Raw genomic sequence first — 22527 nt, 5'->3', positions numbered from 1 at the left:
TAAAAAATGCACTCTAATGCGGGAAACTTTGGAAATCATGAGTTTTATCGTTTTAATGTTATGTGATATGACAGCGTCATAATGACTTTTTGCCGTTTTAGTTGTAGTTAATGACGTTGCCTTGGAAACGGTGAATAGGTTAAACAAATCTGTAATTTGTGTTCGAATTTAACAGGTTTTTATCTATCATATGTTCAAATGTCAGAAAAGTTGGAGAAGAAATAAAAATAGAGCACTTTTCTTGGTAATTTGTAACACCTCTACTAATTATCTATCATGCAATATCTTTTCTGCATTCTGTTAAGCATTTTTATAAATCGGTACTATCACATTTGTATAATTAGTTATGTATGTATAAAGATTTTGTTCTTAACCAAAATCTCTGTGATGTTTCCTCCATTTTTACATTTGGAAAAGGTTGAATTTCTAGTTTCTGTTATTAAGCAACAGCAAATAATGAAATTATGTCTGTTTATTACGTAACAAATTGCCTTTAATATTATTGATGATATCCAAACTATTAATTTACCACTGGCATTTTTATGCAGTGTCGCAATTAATGAAATGTATTTTTTTTCAGACTGTCCGGATAGGACATTTGGCCGAAATTGTTCTAATATTTGTTATTGTTTTGACAAATCGGCATGTAACCCCATAAGTGGAACCTGTCATAATGGATATTGTGAAGCCGGCTGGCAAGGTTCTTCCTGTAGTGAAGGTAACATTTGATTGTTGTTGAGCGTACTCAGAGATTTTAAGGAAACAATTTAAACGCCATCGAAGTAATAATGCCTTTTGATTGCACGCACATATTCATAACCATTTATAAAAAAACTTGTACATTATTATCACCAGAAAATGTGTACTGAACATAAACTTATTTCATTTTACTAATAATGTTGATATTCTTTGATAATTACGCAAAATGTTCATATATTGGTACACTAGTAAACTACACAGTGCACATTCATTTAAATGCTACCTTTTCTCGATGTTGTAACATTCACTTATTGTTTAGCAATTGACCAAATGGTATTATATTAATGTATTAAGAGGTTGATTTGTGTTAACGTTTAAATATAACATATTTGCCCGTTCATTTTTCCTGTACTTCAGCGGATTGGCTGAATAGAGCTTACATTAATCATTTAATGCATTTTCTGTATCTTATTAAGTCGTTTTATAAATCGGTATACTCAGATTTATAAAAGTTTGCTCCTTGACATTCTAGCATAAACTGTTTTTGTCACTTTTCGAGTATGTTTTAACAGGAAAGAAAACATGTGTAAACAGAGATTCTCGCCCTCATGTGTTTTTAATATGTGCGTTCCATGGCTAAGCGTAAACGGATAATTCAAAAGGAAATGACGTCAACGTGATAACATATTTACCCGTTCATTTTTCCTGTACTTAAGCAGATTGGCTGAGTAGCACTTGCATTTATCATTTAATGTATTTTCTGTATCTTATTATGTCGTTTTATAAATCGGTATACTCCGATTTGTAAAAGTTTGCTCCTAGCATTCTAGCATAAACTGATGTTTTTGTCACTTTTCGAGGATGTTTTAACAGGAGAGAAAACATGTTTAAACAGAGATTCTCGCTCTCACGTGTTATTTTAGCACCTTTTAATATATGAGCGTTCCGTGGCTAAGCGTAAATGTATTACGGCACCAAAACGGATAATTCAAAAGGAAATGACGTCAACGTGAAAACATAACGTTGACATTCCATCGCAATTCATGAAAATTCAATGACGTTGAGGGACAACATATTCATTTATTTGATTTTACGCGTTTTATGCTAGAATAGCGTTAGCGCATGTTCATTTAGGAAAGCATTTGAAAAAAAAAACAAGAAAAAAAAAAAAACATCCATTAACAGCACGTGATTTGCTTTGTTTTTACACGATTCTCTGCAAGAATACTACGTTTTAAAGTTTTGTTTGACTAAAATAATTTAAACACTTGCAAGGAGAACATTCTAATAACTACGTTAAAAACAACTTTTTCTGGTCGCAATTTTCAGTACATCTGTAAAATATTTTCAACGTCATACAAATGTCTTATTCCCTCTGGGAGTGTTTTTATATGACGTAGTAACTATACATAACTATTTGATTTATTTTCAGAACAACTGTCTTCTTTAAAAAATAGGAGAGGTTCTTCAATTACAATTAGTCTAGTGTCTTTGCACTTGGAGAGAGGGTTTTGGCCATTTTAAATCTCCCTCAAATTAGTCTTTGAAACAATATCAAAAGTGTTCGGACTTTGTGTATTAAAAGAGTTTCATGCTCTCTCATGTTTGCTGTAATCGCAGTTAGAGTAACGATCTGTGCCAGTGTAAATGTTGAATCTTTGTTCTTAGATAACGCAGTTATTGAAATCTGATTTTGTACTCAAGTCTGTAAAAGCTGGTATGTTTTTATTAGTACCTTCCTGTACGGGATACCTCTGCTATATGATTTCGTTACTTGTTCACTAGACACATCCTCTTACTTTATGCTGTGTGGATATTCTTATGTAGGGATATTTCGTTGCTTTTCTGTTAGGATTTCCTTCAATAGATGCATTACTTGGAGACCCACCGTTTTAAACAAGTGACATTACCGTTTGTACATTCTGGATTGTATTTGGTCTTTATGATGTAATGTTTGCCGTTCCTTAATGATCATGGAGTCTATTTAGTTATCGTTAGAGGACAAATCAGCTTATTTTTATGCCAGGGACGTGAGGGGTGTTCAACATTTCATTACCTCTTATGAACAAGCTCAATCAAACTAAGTCTGCTGTTGCAGTCTATGCTTGCTTCCAAAACAACTTTTACATTTTGTTACTGTCCTATTTGATGTAGAGTGAGAATATCATTTGCCGGTGACATAAACTTTTTTGCAGGTCAGATACTGGGTGATGTTTTGTGTGTTTCTTTTAGTCTTTTAGACTCAGTTTTGTTTTTCAGTGCAAGCAGTTTGGGAACGTGTTGCTTTCCTTTCACTTGTTCATCCTTCCCTGTATTACTGAGAGATTTTAGACTTTTTACTAACAGTACGCCATATCATATCTCATTGTTCTGTTTATCTCAATTAATTACAGTAGATTTTGTTTTGGAGACATTTTAAATACGAGGTCAATGCAATTTACTTCAGTGTATGTTAAGAGGTTGCATTTGGTGACGTAGTTCAGCATTTTTCATACGTGTGTTAAAGATATGTTCATGTTTTCAGATTCTTCTCTAGACAATGTTTCATAGGAATGTTTGACCAGGCTCTTTCTGTACTATTTCATCGTGATGTTTACCCTACGTACGTCCAAATGTAGAACATAGGCCTGCGCTTCTGGAAAGGAATAAATTTAAGTAGAGCACAATGCCATGAATAGAGATATGCGGCCGCGGAGAATGTTTTTTCTCGACAGCTTTAATAGGAGCATCAGCTCTTTGATTGATAAACGAGTAAATAGTCATAAGTTAGCATGCAATAAACTGTTGGAACAGGAAGAGAGGTTAACATACATAGGAACAACTTCATTTGATAGATCCATCACCGGCCATTCGATCTAACCTGATATTTTCTCACTTTGTAAACAAATGTGCATAAACAGACAAGTATCTAACAACAAAAACTGTGATTCGCTCAATCAAATGAAGTTCTAAAGTAAATGGAACACTGCATTATAAATAGTAAACTGTAAAAGATTACCTAATAGATATGTAAAATGAACTGTATATCTGTTTCCAGTCGGAAATATATTGCTGAAACTGAAAGGTCAAGTTAATACACAGATGTCTTCTGTGGCTCATAACTGGACGGCAAATCGTGCCATTGACGGACGTGTTGGTCCAGATCCTGATACATGTCACTGCTGCAGTGGAACGGAAAATTCTCAGCTTTCATGGTGGAAGCTTGATTTAAGCCAAAAAATTTCAATCAAGTCGATTGTCATTTACAGCAGGGACGAAGGTCTGTATTAAAATTATCATATGACTTTCGAATAAACACAAGTGCTTGATCGTCATTTATTCTTTTTCACACTGACATAATTATTATCCCTCATAAGCCCCACCTATCATCATCAGCATCATCATCATCATCTATCATTTTTAGCATTATCATAATAAAGCCCCTTGCCGGCGGGGGGTAGAAAATGCCGGCTGTATCTCCATGCAGAGGGGTACGACTCCCCCGAAAATGGAGCCGCCCGTTTGCCGTGGGTGGCGGCCCGTAAGCTGGAAGGGGGGTCCTGGATGTTGAGGTGCCCCATAGCACCCCGTGAAGGTGATGCATGCTTGTTTACATGTGTGCATCCCCTTTTCGGGGTGTGGGTGCCAACACATATTTTTGGCCTCTAATTCGGTCTGGTCATGCCAAGCCCTAGGAAATTGCACTTTAATTACTCTTACATCTTCTAATTCGTCATATCAAATTGCATCTGTTTTTTTTCCTTTTGACCATGCACAATTATCATCTTTTGGCAAATTAACGTCACACAAAATCAAATGTACTTTCCTTCTCTCGTCAAATTTTACTGCAGTCAGCAACTTTCATAGTACGTTCACACAAAAGTATTTAACACGTCATGGCAATATGTATTACAATTTCTATTTCCTAGAAGGCGGTGGCTTAGGGTCAATTGGTTTGGTAAAGTAGCAATCCCGTGAATCCCCTTATTGCATTTTTGCAATACAGCTGGTGATATAAACAAAATTGTAAAATACCTGGCCGAGTATATCACTACAGTATCCCTAACATGTTTGAGCTGGATATCCGCTCTGCTTACATGTTCCCTTGTTGGACTCCCCGGCGGGTGGGGGCTGCGAGTGACGAATCTAAACAAATTCAACATGGAAAATCAAAATAAAAACAAACGACCGCCTACCGAAACAGACTCAGATGGCACGGAAGGTGAGAATCCCTCTCACCGACCATACACATCCAACATGGCATTTCCAAGATTTTTATTAATCCTGTAAACTGATGAAACTTTTAAAAGGACAAGTCTTTCTCCATTCGTAAAAAACACTTCAAGGTGTAGCTGGTGTTCCAAAGTCCGTTAAAAGGTTACGCACAGGGGATCTGCTCGTTGAAGTATTAAAAGCAGCACATGTTCAAAATCCTTCTTCAGCCGGCCATGTAAATGCGTTGCACACTGCACTCTGAATTCATCAAGGGGGGTCATCCGCTGTCCTGATCTTGCTGGGGTTTCGGAGTCGGAAATTGTGCACGGCCTTTCTGATCAAAATGTCACGGCTGCTAGGCGAATCAAAATTAAACGATTAGGAAAAGAAATTAACACAAACACTATTATTCTTACTTTTGGCATACCTTTCCTTCCTTCAGTCATAAAAGTTTGATACCTCATGAAAAAAGTTACAACCTATATCCTAATCCACTTCAATGCTACTGCTGCTTTAAGTTCGGACACAACGAGAGAAACTGCAAAAGTGATCACATTTGCTGTCGAGATGGCCATTTCCATGACGAGGATAAGTGCAATTATACAGTGCGTTGTGTGAATTGTGGCGAGCCACATTCAGCCAGGTCTCGCGCTTGCAAGACATGGAAACTCGAGAAGGAGGTTCTTCATGTCAAGTTCACACAAGGCATTGGATTTCCAGAAGCCAGGCAAATTACCAATGCTAGATGTACATCTCAATCACTCGCACAAACTTATTCATCAATCACTAAATCTGTTGTTAACAAAACAACACAGTGTATTGCTGCTTTTACTCAAACAGATTCAGTGACCGTTTCTCAAAATCATGCCCCAACTTCGGAACCCAGTAAACAACAATTAAATGTACAGACAAATCCTCAAGGTAAAGCTCCAGCTGCAATACAAAACATCCCTAATTACAAGCCACAACAACAACGAACAAACAATGTATCTAACAATTCAACAAGTACTTCATCATCAACAAAGGTGAATAAGACACCTAGAAAAAGAATTGAACTTAATACCGGTGGAGTGGGGAAGGGATCTAATGATCCAATTAACCACTACAACCGGTTTGAACATCTAGCAGTAGATGTAGATATGGAGGATGAGGAGGATGGACGTTCGATGGACCTCCTAAACCTTTGACGGAGAAAAAGATCACTAGGATGTCTTCCCCTGAGAAGACTGAATAGTGTGAATATCATGTTCCAGATAGAACATATTTATGTCGAATAAAATTATCCTGTGGAACTGTCGTGGACTTAAAGCTAATTATAATGAAATTCTCCTTCTTCTGTCAAAATATAATCCCTCTTTGATGTGTTTAAGTGAAACCTTTTTAAAAGAAAGTGACAACATATCCTTTAAAAATTATTCAACGTATAACTTTATCAAAAAAAGCTCAGAAAAGGCTTCTGGTGGCACATCAATTTTAATAAATAATGCACGTCCGCATAGAGAAATTGTTTTGAATACTACTATTCAGTCAGTAGCATTGCATGTAACTATGGATCGAGCTATAACATTTTGTTCGATATATATACCTCCTAAATTTAAACTTAATCTTGAAGATCTTGACAACCTGATCAATCAACTACCGTAACCGTTTATTCTGATGGGAGATTTCAATGGTCACCACGAGTTTTGGGGCTGTTCTGATAGCAATACTAGAGGTCAAATTATTGAAACCTTTATTGAAAGAAATTCTCTCTGCTTACTGAATGATAAATCCAAAACATACCTACATCCTGCTACAAGACACTACTCTTCTCTTGATTTGTCAATTTATCAACCAAGCCTTTTTCTTGACTTCGAATGGAGGGTGTTAGATGACTTACATGGGAGTGATCATTTCCCGATTATCTTATCAAGTATTGTTCAGCAAACGTCAGATGAGTCCTCTTATTTTGAATTTAATAAAGCTGACTGGCAGCCATATCAGTCTTTATGCAAAAATATATTGTCTTTGGAGAATTTCGCCATTTTTTTTGATCGGTTTCCTGTTATTTTATCAGATATTGCAGACAAGTCAATTCCAAAAACTTCAAGAAATGGTAAATCAAAAAATAAACCATGGTATAATGATGATTGTAAGACCGCTATTCGAAAACGTAGAGTGGCCATGAAAAATTTAATATTCGCAAGGATTAATTACAAACTTTCAAAGCGGCTTTCGCAAACAACGCAGCACAACTGATCATCTTGTTCGGCTGGAAAATTTTATTCGTGATGCATTTATTAAAAAAGAGCATCTATTGTCTGTCTTTTTCGATTTAGAAAAAGCTTATGACACTACATGGAAATATGGTATTATGAACGATCTTAACGACATAGGTTTAAAAGGTCATCTGCCAACATTTATATCACAATTTTTATCTGAGTTTTAAAGTTCGTGTTGGTGATACCCTATCTGACTCTTTTGAGCAAGAACATGGTGTTTCACAAGGTTCAATTTTATCTGTCACACTTTTAAGCATCAAAATTAATAATATTGTGAAATGTTTGTTACAAGGGGCAGACTGTTCATTATATGTTGACGATTTTTTGATATGTTATCGTTCAAAAAATATGCGTACGATTGAACGCCAATTACAACAGTGTTTGAATAAAGTTCAAACTTGGGCCATGGGAAATGGGTTTAAATTTTCCAAATCGAAAACTCAATGTGTCCACTTTTGCCAATTACGGAAACATCATTGTGACCCTGAGCTTTTACTAAATGGTACAAAAATACCCGTTGTTGACGAAGCAAAATTTCTTGGTGTTATCTTTGATAAAAAGCTTTCGTTTGTGCCGCATATAAAATCCTTGAAAGCCAAATGTCTGAAGTCAATGAATCTTTTAAAGGTAATTTCAAATACTGATTGGGGAGCTGATCGCACGGTTTTATTAAGACTTTATATGGCTTTATTAGATCTAAGCTAGATTACGGTTGTATTGTTTATGGTTCCGCAAGAAAATCTTATTTACAAATGTTAGATACCATCCATAATCAAGGTCTTCGTATTGCTCTTGGTGCATTCCGAACATCTCCAGTTGAAAGTTTATATGCTGAAGCAAACGAACCATCTCTTTACACACGCCGAGAAAAACTTTCATTGCAATATGCTTTAAGAGTGGCTGCCAACAAATCCAATCCTGCTCATGAAATTATTTTTAAACCAAAGTACTCCGATTCATATGAGGAAAAACCAAAACAAATCAGACCGTTTAGATTGTGCATAAACTCTTCTATGAATGAAACTGACTTTGAATTCGATGGTATTAAAGAAAATTCAATTCCAGATACACCACCATGGACCCTTAATACACCTACAGCACTTTTCGATTTGAAAACTGCCTTTAGAAAGTCTGAAACAAACCCTGAAATATTTAAGTCCAAATATCATGAAATCAAATCAACTTACAAGGACTATTTTGCAATTTACACAGACGGTTCAAAAGATGAATCAAAGGTTGGCTGTGCTGCTGTCAGCCTCCTTCATCAATCAAAATTACGTTTGCCAAATAATGCAACAATATTTTCAGCCGAGGCCAAAGCTATTGACTTAGCTCTAAATTTTATATAAGAAATAGTGAAGAAAAATATATTATTTTTTCCGACTCGCTTTCTGTTTTACAGTCAATTCATAACCGAAATATGGAAAAACATTCATTCAAAATATTATTCTCAGGTTTCATGAACTATCTTTAAAAAAAGTCTATCATGTTTTGTTGGATTCCTAGTCATGTTGGTATTCATGGAAACGAGGATGCTGATATTGCAGCAAAGAAATCCCTTTGATTATCACAATCTAATTTGAAATTACCACATACCGATTTTAGGCCCAATATATAATGAAATACACTTTATCTAAATGGCAATCGTCATGGAACAGTGCTTCATTCAAAAACTTCATGATATCAAACCTACTCTAGGGGAATGGTACCAAGGGAACAGATCTGTTCGCAGGGAGGAAGTTGTTCTTTCTCGCTGTCGAATAGGTCATACCCGTTTGACTCATTCTTATCTTTTGAATAAAGAAGATCAACCTGAATGTGTTTCATGTCAAACACCGCTAACTATTAAACATATTCTAATCGACTGTGTGGACTTTGATACACAACGCAGTAAATATTATGACGTTCACTCTTTGAAAGGTTTTTTTTGAAAACGTTTCATTCGGAAATGTCTTATCGTTTTTAAAACAGATAGAAATATATACAAAAAATCTAACATTTCATTTTTTTTTGTTTACATCTTGCAATATTATTATGTTTGCAGCTGATATTTTAACACACACGTATATACATTTTTACAGAACTGATTTTAGATATGCTTTACATTTTTACATGGATGTTTTTAGATATGTTTTACATTATTCATAGTGTTCTTTAGATTTTTACATGGATGTTTTTGGGTATGCTTTACATTTTTACATCAACGTTTATGCTTTACAGTTGGCGTTTGCAATATGACTTCTTCTCGGCGATATATGACCGTTTTGTGTCGATTCGCCGTAAAACCCAACTCACTCACTCACTTATCATAATAACATATTTATCATCGTTGTCATCAGTATAAGTTATCATCAAATATCATCACTCATCATCATTTTTAGTTTTTAAAGAACAACATATTTGATTAACATTAAGATAATTCATCATCGTCATCAACATAACGCATCATCACCACTTCGTTTTACATTGTATAGACTTACCGGGGAAGAGGAAACTCATGAGAAAAAATACTTGATCTTTGACAAGAAAATACCAATTGCATTCCAGCAGGTAGCATTTTTTTTCATGTCATTTTCTTAATCACAGAACCTAACCCAGTGACCCCGTGATATACAATACACGACAATTGACCTTGTCGCTTATAGTAACGATCGCACGTCATGTTTTCAAAGTCATTATACAATATTAAAGTGAAAATATAATCGAGCTATTCCTTCAATCATAATACGTGTGTATCCTATGTTATTGTCTACATGTATGTCACAATTTATGTAAAAACTCCAGTATGCAGACTAAAACTCAAATACATATCGCTAAAAGGCGGCGAAAGACAGATATGTCATCATGAAAATGAACGGTCACATTCAGATTTTGTGTATATAAACAATTATTTAAGGGTCAATGCAGCACTTCCTGATTCCAGGGATTTCTTTCTTCATTTCAAAGACCCACGACAATTACACCGGGCATTCAAAATTTGGAACGTCCATTGCTTTCCGCAAAAACTTCTTTAGAGGCACAAAAGGTGTAAATTCCCTTGCGCCATGATTATTATGTACACTTGACGGAATTTTCAATATACGATTTAAAAATTGCAACCCTACTGTCTAAAATGATTAATTTGCATGCATTATACATGTACACAAGAAATCATCTCTACTTCAATAGTAAATGAGTGAAATACTTTTAGCTAACCATTTTAAGAAATGTTGTGATACTATTACTTATACAGTATGTGTAGTAAATCCATAAAGATATAACATGTATCTACCTGGCTGTTTTTTGACCTACATGTATGTATCACGGATAGGATCAAACAGTGTTTAAATAAATTTTCATCAGCATGTATTATTGCCTTCACAAAGCGTAGTCGCCGATACTAATAATTAGTTGTTGACTTATAAAGCACAGAACAACTAGTAACAATAAGGCTATTGATAAAATTGAATACAAAGATAACAGTATCATATAATAAAACAATTTTTGACTAATGAACCATACACTGCGATATGATAATTACAAGATGAAAGTGATATTGACCTTGGCTTCGCCTTGGTCAATTTAACCTTCTGCCAGTGAATTATTCGTTAACCTGACTCTGTCTATAGCCAATTTTAAGGTAGTTCTGATAAACCGGAAGTGATGGCGTAACGTCACTTATCCGGAAAACGTAGAATAAAGCCTGGATTCTTCGTCCGGAAATGAAAGTCATTTATGAAACAATAGCGACCTGTGAATAAATTTATTACAATGGTACTGTTACTGTCTTTCTAAATTAAAATATGATATTAAAACGTATGACACGTTAAAGAATTGAAAATAATGTCTTAAAGTTAGCGTGAAAAGTGCGGTTCACTTTAATCATGGTCAAATATCTCAAAATTTAGCACACGGACATATACATTTTATTTCACCATTATAGACCATATGTTTATATACAGCTGTGGGAAATTTCACTAAAGTCTACATTGTAGAAAATTTTCTATTCGTGAAAATGTAATGAATGTTATGATTTTCCCATAGACTTCCATTATGAAATATTATGTGAGGTCCAAAGTTTTCAAATTAGTCTAGCAAAAATATCAAGCACATGACCTTATCTTTTTATTTGCTGAATTTTCTAGGTATATTCTGAAGTTTTGAAAAATCAGAGTTTAATAAAATTCTACATCGTAGAAAAAATTTCGATCCAAACGTGCAGAACTACCTTAAGCATTCATTTGAAAAATATAGTGCTTAAAGACTCGGTTTAATTGAGTTCATGAGAACTAAGGAAATATGCAACACCCTTTACGCGCCTAGCACCGGCTTAAGCGGAATATTGTCATAGAACATAGAATGTTCTCCGTGGTCTAAAAGGACCAGAAAACATAACAACACTGAGTAATACAACTGTTACATCATTCAACACGGAATTATTTTATCATGTGCAGAAATGTATTGGATGGCCATGTGGTACAATTGCTTATCGTTGATACGGAGAGAAAACTAAGTGCAATATAACTGTTTCCTGGTTAATAATAATATAAGAAAAAATATCTTCTTTGCATTAATTCCTGATGGCTAAAGTTCATTATAGAGGCAATATAAACCAAGGCATGCATATTAAAACACTTACAATTCAGATTAAGTCTATTCGATATTTTCAATAACGAATATTGCTTCACAAAGCTATAATTGATTATAGAGACAACTTGCCATAAATCAATAAGTCTTTCAAAGACTTTTGTAAAGAATATACCTACACAGTCATATGTTTTACATTTTCAAAAGTAACAGACTCTTGTAAGTAAGGGGTAACATTGTTTTTTGAAATGTTTCTTGCTGGCAGTTGATAGTATTATACATGTATATCCCTGTAAATGTGCGAGAAAAGTGGCTGTTGTGTAATGGGTCAGAAATACATGAAGGCTTACTAACAGATGAATAGTTTTTTATTACCTTTTTATAAGTCATACAGGAAATGAAAAAGATAATATTCTCGGAAGCATAGAGCACCAAACACAGCCTCAGAGCCACGCATTTGCAAAGTAGGCCCACAACAAAAATGAAACTGTAATGGAAAAATATTACAAACGGATTTGTTCAAAAATCTAACAAGTACATATAAATTTACGCCATATATAGATTGAGGGGGTGGAAGTGGTAAGGGTATAAAAGTTGGGCGAGGGATGGGGAGGAAGTTGAAGGGGAAATAGAACAAGCATGAATATACAAAGGGAATGCTACGTTCCTTAATTTAACAGTTACACTACAACGTAAACCACAATAGCGCAGACATCAATGTACCAAAGATAAACGCACAACCACATCCAACTAACAAACATAGAGAAAAAAATACAAAGACAAATATCAAACAGGTTACAATTACCTTTCAATCCAAAGCCAATTCTAAGACGTGCGTTTATAGCACATATACTCAATTTATTCAGCTGTAAACGGAAAGAATTTTGTGTTAACCTAAATGTAGGTATTGACTGTAATACGTGTGACTAATCAAATCCATGTTTGGTGATTGGAACAATCTGGAATGTAAATTATATCTGTATATACTGTTGAAACGTTTTAAAGCCGCTTCATTTAGTTTTCTCGTATTTCTAAATATTTGTGTGTACATTTTGAAATATTCTTACATTGAAAACAATTGTATATACACCGAATTTAAACGACTACTTAACGATGTTTTAAGCTAGGAAGTACAAATTTCGGAGGATATATCAGCCAACAAAGTATTACTTAATGAAATAAAATGTAGGTAAACAATTATTTAAAACAATGCATTTGTGCAATATTTTCTATACCGTTGGCGAAAACCTAAAAATCCCAGAGAAAGTCTATGCGATAAGATATATTAAGATGAAAAAAAAAACTGACCAATGTACTATAAGAGATAAAATGAGTGAGACATTTGGATTTTACGGCGAATCGACGAAAACATATCTCCGAAGAAAATAAGGTATCCATAGTCATTCTTCAATACTCATATAACTTTTAAGTCTAACTGTGAAATGCGTGATTAAAGTGGGATAGTATATTTACGTTATGACCAGGTTTATTATACTTTTATACATAGGGATAGGATACAACATGTAAAATATCACTTTCTGGTCTGGTGCCTGTGTGCAGTTAACCTAACCGATGTTCTGGGATTCTGTACCAGCACGGACCTGTTCAAGCTAGTAACTGTCAACTTCTCTACATGAATCAGTGAGGTGGGGGACTAATGATATCAGACACAGTATCTTTTATAAAATAAAGTATACGCCATTCCCCCGTAGATCTGCGCTCTCCCTATTGCGCTGACCCGACGGAATGAACTTCGATGCTGATGGTATTTACAATTTTTGAAAGACTCAGGGTATCGGCAAGTTATCGCTTGCATTCCGTGAAATAACTAAACGTTTATTAAAACAGTTTATGAGCCAACTGTTTTTATATAGACTGCATGTTTGCAATGCAGTGCTATTTCAGTTGAAGAGAAGATTTTATTAAGATTGTTTCTGATGGAATAAACGAAATACCCAACGATATAAGGTAGCTCTTAAAACCTGCGTTGGCAGTTTTTTTCAGACCCTTTTCTTCGAAGCTTTAGCACTGTTTCTCAAAGAACTCTTTTGTCTACATGCGTATGAGATTCTGTAGGTTTTCTTTTGATATATTTAACCTGGTTATTTCTTCACCATTTTGTAACTTTGAAACATGGACCTAAGTTGGTCGGGGAATGTGATAGGGGGCGTGTAAGAGGTTTTGCACAGTAGACCTATTATAATATGTTTTAACTCCGCGTTTGTTTGCGCGCCACTTACCTTTCCCACACTTGTAATCCGGATAATACGAAATGCTGTGATAATTCCAAAATGCTACAAACTGGATGAAATGTCAGACTTGGTAAGGACATTGTTTTTCTTCAATATTTCTAATTACTCATTCTGATTGTTTAAAATATTTTAACTGATTCAGCATGGTTTAGAAGCAGTACCATTTGCACTAAACAATTTGCATATAGGACATATTGTTCACTATGGAAAACCCTAAACAATGTGTACATTTTGCTTTTGAGAATGAGTTTGGCGATTCAAAGCGTTGTTGTCAACCTCATTTAATGGACTTTCGGTAATGAATATTATTTTGTATTTTTCAGTCATTATATAAACAATGATATGAACATATTCAGAAGTTTTTATTTTAGATGAAATAACCCACATTGACAAATATATAAGCATATGTAGTAGTCGATGGATATTAACCCAAGTGTTTATAGAAGTTTCGAAGATAAAGCCCGAAATGTTATGTTGATAATAGCCAATATTGTAGTTTGAAATTTTGCGTATGCTGTTCTAAACATACCGATTGTTGTATATTGAAGAAGTATACTCATAAAATGTGGTAACTGATTGCTGTAGCATGCCCAAGGTAATGTATTATACCCACATAGTCAGTACCAGATGTTCCTGAAACATTTTATCAAAAGGGTAAATGTCAATATGTTTGTAAGATTCTGTCAGCTGTCAGAAGGTTCTAAAGCTTATACATCTGTATCTTTCCTGCTAGATTTTGGTAAAAATATAAACAAGCCAGAACAGGTAAGTTTAACACATGAATCTAAATGTGCAGATTCCATAGGGGGAGGAGGTAAACCCATATTTACAAATTATGTATGCTAAGGGTCTGTCAGCATTGTAAGAGTGTGAAAATAATGGCACTTTAACAGGTCAGTTTTGCTTGACTATGTTGAATACTGCTGTGAATTCATAGAAGTACATTCCCTTAGCTGATAGTAGCTTGATACTGTACTTAATGATTGTGTACACTTGTTAACTTTTCCATACAAAGTTGTCCCCCTTAGTATGTTTAGCCCACCAAAATTTCATCTGCAATACAAGACTGTTATCACATACATTTCTATACTGAAATATAAAGAGTTGGTCCCAGAGATGTATAGGAAGATCTACGTTCATTAACTTAATATTAGTTCAATTTGTTCAATATCCCCTTTCCTCTTCTTCTGTAAGTTCAATACATTAAGTTGGTGTTAGGAATTGTAATTGAGATCAGTTTTTTTTGCTTTGTTTCTTGGGCTGTAATAGCCATGGTATTTTTGACTGCTGTTCAAAATCTGTGGTATTTTTAGTGGTGTTGAAAATCCTGGGTATTTTGAAGACCGTATTATACGTCTCGTAGATTTCAGTAGGTTGAAGAGAACCTTCAGCCAAACTCCAAAAGTCATTTCTAAAGGAGCCAATGATCTGTACAGGTCGACTGCCTGGTACTCTCCCCACCAGCACTGAAACAAGCGCCAATATATGGCCATATCTTTTCGGCATTCAATATTGGGTCTTTATCCAAAGTCATCGTTCGGACTCTCTCTGTAATTGTAAAAATTACTTCCGTGGATGGAGAGTGTTTTTCTTTCCGATAACATGTGAGGCGAAAACTCTTAATCTGAGAGAGACCTTGGTGTACCAATATGTACACCTAGGTATTCAGAACGTGAACAGGGTTTGTGATATCAGTGATTTTAAAAGGTAGTTGACAATTAAATAAATTTATGTATTTTATGAATATGGAAACCGTGGGGTAAAATGGGACAGGAAGGGACAATAATATTTACACATGTCTACTTGATACCAGGAAGGTGCAAATTGTACGCCTGTTACCAGTATATAAATCGTTAACAGGTTCATATCATCATGTTATTACAAACTCATTCACCAAAACATGTCCACACACACAAAACTGGTCAATGTGTAATGGAATGTAAATGAAAAAAATCAATGACGGCTATTATCCACTTTCAAAGACAACACATGTAGGGCATTATCCATAGTCATTTTCGGCTTTTATCCATTTTTCACACAAGGAACAATATAAATGGTTTTGACATAAAAATGGCAAACGTAAACAACTTACTCTAAACTATGTCAGATAGTGAAATAGTAGAGCCGTATATACAGCGAATTACAAGCATAAAAAAAACAACTCTAAATATTTTTTATGAATTTTCAAACTAAACTTACATGGATTTTGTAAACTATTTAACATATTGTGTATTGTATTCACAAAAATACAGTAAAATAGTTTGAGTTCCATGGAAACAAATCACCATTCGTTCTTTTTGCAACATCTGGTGGTTAAAATCTCTTATCAAGCTACAGCAACTTGCCGAAAAACCTGAAATTTTCAGAAGCGTTCATCTGCCATTTTATAGCATTTTGGAAGTATCACAGCGTTTCGTATTATCCGGATAACAAGGGTGTTTCCAAGGTTGAACAAAACTCTGACTGTATTTTTTGTTTGTTTTGCTCATGTTTTCAATGTTTTACTTTATCTACGTATTTTATCATAATTACTCTATTCCTTTCAGATCTTTAGATGAATATGATTTCAAAGGCAGCGCTAGCAGTTATATTAAAACAAATTCTTACCTATATTTACGTGTGCATTAGAAGTACTGCTAACTTTATATTTTAATTTTCATATGATTGACAGCATAATAAAACTCATGATGGTGAAACACCATAAGGTATATGAACCACAAATACGATGCTTACTTCTTTTGTAGAAAGTTATTACCAACACTTGAAAGGCTTTCGGTTATATCTTACAAACAACACTGCGCAAGACTCATCCGCCATAAATACCAATACCAATACAAACATTACTGGCAACGCTTACGAAATTAATGTACCAAACACTTTGGCAAGATATGTAACTATAAAGAGACCAGGGGTGCTAACAATATGTGAAGTTATGATCTTTGAAGGAGGTAAATTGTTTATGCTGTGTTTCTGATTTTCTAATGGTCACTTGCTTTTACATTAGAAAGTAGAAATCAATACAGTATAGGTTATGTCTCTATTGATTGTCGTACAGTACAATGAACCGTAATGGCTTTTATTTTATGCTAACTAATGAAATACTGTATTCTATCAGTTAAATATTTTCATATCTCATCACTCACACTGTGAAAATATAAAATCTATATTTTCACACTGTGAGAGATATAGCTCCGCCCCCTCATACATTGTGTATGAATTTTAAATTATTTGCTTAAACCAGGATGTAAATTGTAGTCGCACTTTGTTCTTTATAGTATATTTTTCGATTCGAATTATTTTGCGAGAATTTCAAAACGTTATGCAGCAAAAAATAAAATAAAATGGAACTTTAAGTTGTGTGGGTCTTTCTAACATCACAACAGGTCTGACGTCATGTCTGTTTACCGGCGTCTGTTTCCCGCGCTTATATTAAAATTGTTGCAAAATGCACATCTCAACGTAATTGAGCATAAAATAGAAAGCAAATTTGTTTGTTTTTCGTGAATAGGGAATATATCTCACCTCGAAGTGAGAAAATTTTCACATTTTCACTCGCGCTGCGCTCTCGTGAAAATAAGTATTTGAAATTTTCTCACATCTCAGTGAGATATATTCCATATTCACTCAAAACAAACAAATATCCTCTATTTATTTACAAAAAAAAATTGAAACCGTACGCTACTTTCTTTTGTAACTCCAGAAACTGATTTACATGTAATAAACTTTAAACAGTATTACGTTTTAAGAAATTTGAAGTAACAAGCTTGCGAATAATTTTGTTTTCTGGAAAAGATTAATAACTAAACGCTTTAGCATCATTACTACCTGATAGCGGTTCTAATAGTTAAAACCCTATATTTGTAGAGTGCAGGATGGGAACATATGGTGAAGAATGTATGAAGGAGTGCCACTGTGCAGACAACAAACCGTGTAATAAAGAAAGCGGACAGTGCCAAACATTAATTTGTAAAACAGGCTGGAAAGGAACGGCTTGCGACCAAGGTACTTTCGATAGTGTATTACTGTGGAAGATGTTAGTTGCCTCCTACAAATAAATAGTTGTCTACTAGGGTGTACATCTTTTTAGGGTTTTTATAGGGTTTGTGGGTACATCTTCATGGACATCTCCAATTCTGTGCTATTGTATACCAAGGAAAAGCGTCATAATCATGTTTTAACAATTCAGAATATTCTCAATAATGTCTACTTCCATAGCTTTAAATTATGGAGCAGGTAACGAATTGAATGTTTTCTTAATTATTTTCTAACGGGTTCAAGCGTTGATACTAAACAGTGCATGGGCAAACAGTTTGTGCGCTTTTGGTGTAAACAATACATGTTCATGTCTACAACACATGCTATGCAAATAATGATAAAGGCAAAATATATTTAAAAGAAATTACAAAATAACACGATTTATTATATTTTATAGTAGGCAAAGTTTTGATACCTTATTGAACTTATCTCTGTCTCAAAATATTACGTCAACATACTTCAACGGAAATATTATACATTTCTCTAAAGTCAGAATGCTATATCTCTTAAACAGGTTCATTCAGAATAAATTCCCCATTGTTACTTTTCTAAGCTAACACTGATTTCATTGTTGGTTAAATATCCATGGCAGAGGTTGTATTTTTCAATTATGTGTTACAGGATGCCCACAAGATAGATTTGGTGACGGATGCAAAGAACGCTGTTTTTGTGCGGAAGATACCTGCACAACTAGCTACGGTGCATGTCCTGGCAACTGCAGGCAAGGGTATCACGGTCCTCATTGCAACATAGGTATAACTATCTTAAAGTCTGTTATAAATGATAAATAAATGTTTAATGATTCAGCTAAAACATTTCTTTCTGCACACGATAATGTGGGAAGAAAATACAGTATAAATGTAATGAATATTTAGTAATCTTTTGAAATTTGTCAGACACATTACAAAATCACAAAACGTGGGCATGGAGCGTATTGGTGAAATATTGTGTCACTTGGAATTTTTAAATCTATTAACAGTATTGGAGAGGGATGGTATTACTAAACAAAGTGAGAATAGTTCAAACAAAGTTGCAACCATAGGAGGATCGGTTGGAGGATCTGTCGCATTTCTTATTATTGTGATTGCTGCTGTATACCTATTCATAAGATATCGAACAAAATTAAGGTAAGCTGAATAGATATACGTAGCACAGCGCAGCGGAGCTGCCTTACATTTAAGATATTTAAGTCAACTCAAAGACGGTACAGATAAACCATTTTTTTTAAACAAATTGAAAGCAGATTTTAACAAACATACTGTTTAGGTGATTAAGGGTTATATTATAAGGCATTAGTTTGGTCCACTTCGAAGAAGCGGAGGTATGTTGTCAAGTCGGTCGTTGGGTCGGTCCGTCGGTTGGTAGGTAGATTAAACTGTTTCCAACACATAACCCAGACCATTCAAATTTGATATCATAATTGGGCTTATAAAGTAGATGACCCCAAATGTTTTGTGGGTTAGTTGGTCAGGATCATGGTGATTACTGGAGTGAAAATTGGACATGGGGAGCATACGTATTTTACAAACAGCTCTTATTAATGAACGTTTCTTTGTTTTCAAAAAGAACACTAATACCATTTTTTCTTGTTTTAATCAAGTCGACTAGGATTTAAATCGAAATTTATCCAATGTTGGGAGATTGCCTAATAAAGTAAGATAATTGTGTAGCATTTTGTCACGTTATATTCAAGTAAAATACTTTGGTCAAAATCTATTATATACAACACAGAGATAATGCGCGATGAACGTTCTGTATTTTGAATGACGAGAACATCTTGGCATTTGAATTTAAGATATAAAGATGAACACAAAAATGACTACACAGCTCCGTCAGCTTTTTCTCAACAGTCGGAGAACTCGGATTACGACACACTAGAAACTGTACAAGGTGGGTAATTAAAAAATAATGCTATGTTCTTATTGCTAGTGTTATTAATATGCCAGAACATAATTTTGTCTATTGCTTTTAATTAAAAGGCAACCTTTCACCGAATGTCATGCATGTTACTGGTTTTGTGCAGTAATATAACCCATAACATATTGTCACATGAAGTATTTCTGTTAATGTGAATGGGTCATTCTAATTATATCTCAGTAAGATAGCATATCTTTCTCCTTAACAGAAAAAAAAAAACACTTTACAAAATTTACTTTCTGTAATAAAAAAGTTGATATTCTGTAAATACTTTTTATACTTGTAGATACATCTGGAGTTGATAACAACAGTCCATATGTAAATGAACAAGTAACTGGCGTATAAAGTTTCAACAACGATTGGTCGAAAATGGAAATCTCTCTTTTTATGTCTGAGCATTATTAACGAAAACGACATTCTGTATGGTGGACTACGTTGTGTATCAGGGCCCTGCTGCTTAACATATAAATTATATAGTAATAATATAGAACTTACCAAGAGGCACACGTATTTCATCATCAGTCACATACACTACGTTCTCTAACCGGAAACGTTATGCAACGTCATGAGAGAGATGTTTAGTTTTTTTGTGTCTTAAAGTATTATTTGGATGTTATTATAATTCTAGATGCAAAAGATATCTGTAAAAAGATATGTTTAAATACATATATGTTCATCAATTTTTTGGACTGTATATATTTAGATCAAATTTGAAACCTTGTAATTATTTTCAGTTCGACTATTAGACTTTTGTTTGGTTCTATAATCAGTGTTAATATACAAAGTTATGGTAAAATTTTTAACGATGTACATGTATAGATTTAGAACAAAATACCGCCGCAAAATTGTATTCTGTGAAAACAATTACAATAAGAGGAGTGGTTATATAAATGGTATGCGTTTGATGACATCGTTCCTCCCTCTTAGATTGCATCACACATCAAGATATTTGTTTGTTATTTTGATTCTTTTAATTACATTTTCGTTAAATTCATGGTTGTGCTTAAGTGAAATTAATCTTTTAAATCAACTGTTTTTATGTTTCTGATTCTACGTTTTTTGCGAGACGAAATTTCCTGCCTTAGCCCCGTTCGTCCTTTCTGTCATCCGTGTAGATTGTCTGTACCCTTACCGGTTTAGTTTCAATAAAATTTCACAGAGTTATAGCCCCTTAATATCATATATGATCAAATATATCCGCACTTCTCTTGTACTATTGTGGGACTTCGGTGAAGCTCCAAAGGAAATATCAGTTTGAAACCTAGCTTCGTGAATGGATATTTTCCATTGAGTTATGGTCCTTTGATTGTATGCATAAAGACGACACGGCCCAGTGGCATGTGAAAAGTTAAGGATACTTATATCTGTAAAAGTTGATAATTTAATTTCCACAATCTATTTCCTAAAAGAACTGTCTTATCAAGATTAAATGCACGGACAGAATATTTCCATCTAGATAATCTTACCCCATAAACATTTCTAAAAACATTAAAACAGTTCGTTTTAAATTCAAACATAGTAAGTTGTACGATATAATTCGCATGCGATGTATCTGATATAACATTTTTCATATTAATGATCTGAAGCCCGATAAATGTCCTGGTTTGTTTCAAGTACACATTTAGAAAATGAAAGAAAACAGTTTCAGGACTGTCAGATGCATGACTGTGTTATCATGTATAGCACGTAACATAAATAGCTTACTTTTCTATTGTACTTGTATAACATGTACAGGATTATGATTGTCAAACGGTGTTCACTCGACAATTTCACTCTGTAAACAGATTGTTTTTCTTATGTAAGAGGGCTTAGGGTAAGTTTCTAAATATCATCATAGTTCATTACATGAGTAATGTAATGACGCCAGGATAGATCTTCATGTTGCCAGTCCGGCAATCACTTCCACCGTACGTCCGCCCGTCCGTCCGAAATAATATGCATGTACCTGGTCGGAATGGACGTGCAGTACTCAATTTTACTAGCTATATAGCCCAGTTTAGGGTCAAATGTGGCCTTTGATTTAGATTTTTGGTCCGTATCTTTTAAACGCTAGGAACATGCATAGGGACGTCGGTTACAGGAAAATTGCTTTCGGACGAGCCTTTGCAGCGGATTGCTGAGCAAAATGCCAGGCTTTCAGGACGTTTGCGTTTTCTGTGTTTTTTACCATTATCAAAAGTAGGGTTGCATTTCAAAAATTGTTATATCTATTCAATATTTAACGTATATTTGTAAATAACAAAATAAACCCAATGCCATTTTGTCTCGTTAGTGTCACAGATTTCATGACACCCAATTTGTCCATGTTACGGATTTCCGTCTATTGTTTGTGCTTGATTTCCATATACAGTATAACAGATTGATATCCTACAAATATCTATAGTTTAGGCACTTTCTTTATTGAAAATTTGTGCGGTACATCAGACAGATATTTCATGTATCGGTAAGTTACCAACAGGTCGCTTACGTTTTTCAGTTAAAGCTGGAGATAATTATACCCGAACAAATTTACCAGCATCTTTACGTAACTTTTTAAAACTTTAGGAAATGCCAGTTGCATATTTGTCCTTAACAATCTTTATGAAACTTACAACAACTGTATG

At 34.4% G+C, this 22527-nt stretch overlaps 1 protein-coding gene and 1 long non-coding RNA gene across 2 annotated transcripts; both read left to right on the top strand.

Moving 5' to 3' along the window:
• Positions 1–673: 673 nt before the first annotated feature.
• On the top strand, positions 674–18798 carry LOC128554967 (uncharacterized). Its single transcript, XM_053536307.1, has 6 exons — positions 674–718; positions 1232–1322; positions 3737–3958; positions 16717–16920; positions 17837–17974; positions 18629–18798. The coding sequence occupies exons 1-6, from the start codon at positions 674–676 to the stop codon at positions 18796–18798; spliced, it is 870 nt and encodes a 289-aa protein (XP_053392282.1).
• A 192-nt stretch (positions 18799–18990) lies between these two features.
• LOC128554968 (uncharacterized) lies at positions 18991–20300 on the top strand. Its single transcript, XR_008369745.1, has 3 exons — positions 18991–19134; positions 19803–19897; positions 20211–20300. It is a non-coding gene; the product is annotated as an uncharacterized LOC128554968 (long non-coding RNA).
• The last annotated feature ends 2227 nt before the right edge of the window (positions 20301–22527 follow it).

The sequence above is a fragment of the Mercenaria mercenaria genome, unplaced genomic scaffold (assembly GCF_021730395.1).
Source record: "Mercenaria mercenaria strain notata unplaced genomic scaffold, MADL_Memer_1 contig_907, whole genome shotgun sequence".
In the NCBI taxonomy this organism is placed as follows: domain Eukaryota; kingdom Metazoa; phylum Mollusca; class Bivalvia; order Venerida; family Veneridae; genus Mercenaria; species Mercenaria mercenaria.
This window is presented reverse-complemented; position numbering and strand designations above follow the sequence as displayed.

Coding starts and splice junctions, on each gene's coding strand:
- LOC128554967 (XM_053536307.1), top strand. CDS start 674: ATGGATATTGTGAAGCCGGCTGGCAAGGTTCTTCCTGTAGTGAAG. Junction 719..1,231: donor AGGTTCTTCCTGTAGTGAAG/GTAACATTTGAT, acceptor TTGACATTCTAG/CATAAACTGTTTTTGTCACT. Junction 3,959..16,716: donor CATTTACAGCAGGGACGAAG/GTCTGTATTAAA, acceptor CTTCTTTTGTAG/AAAGTTATTACCAACACTTG.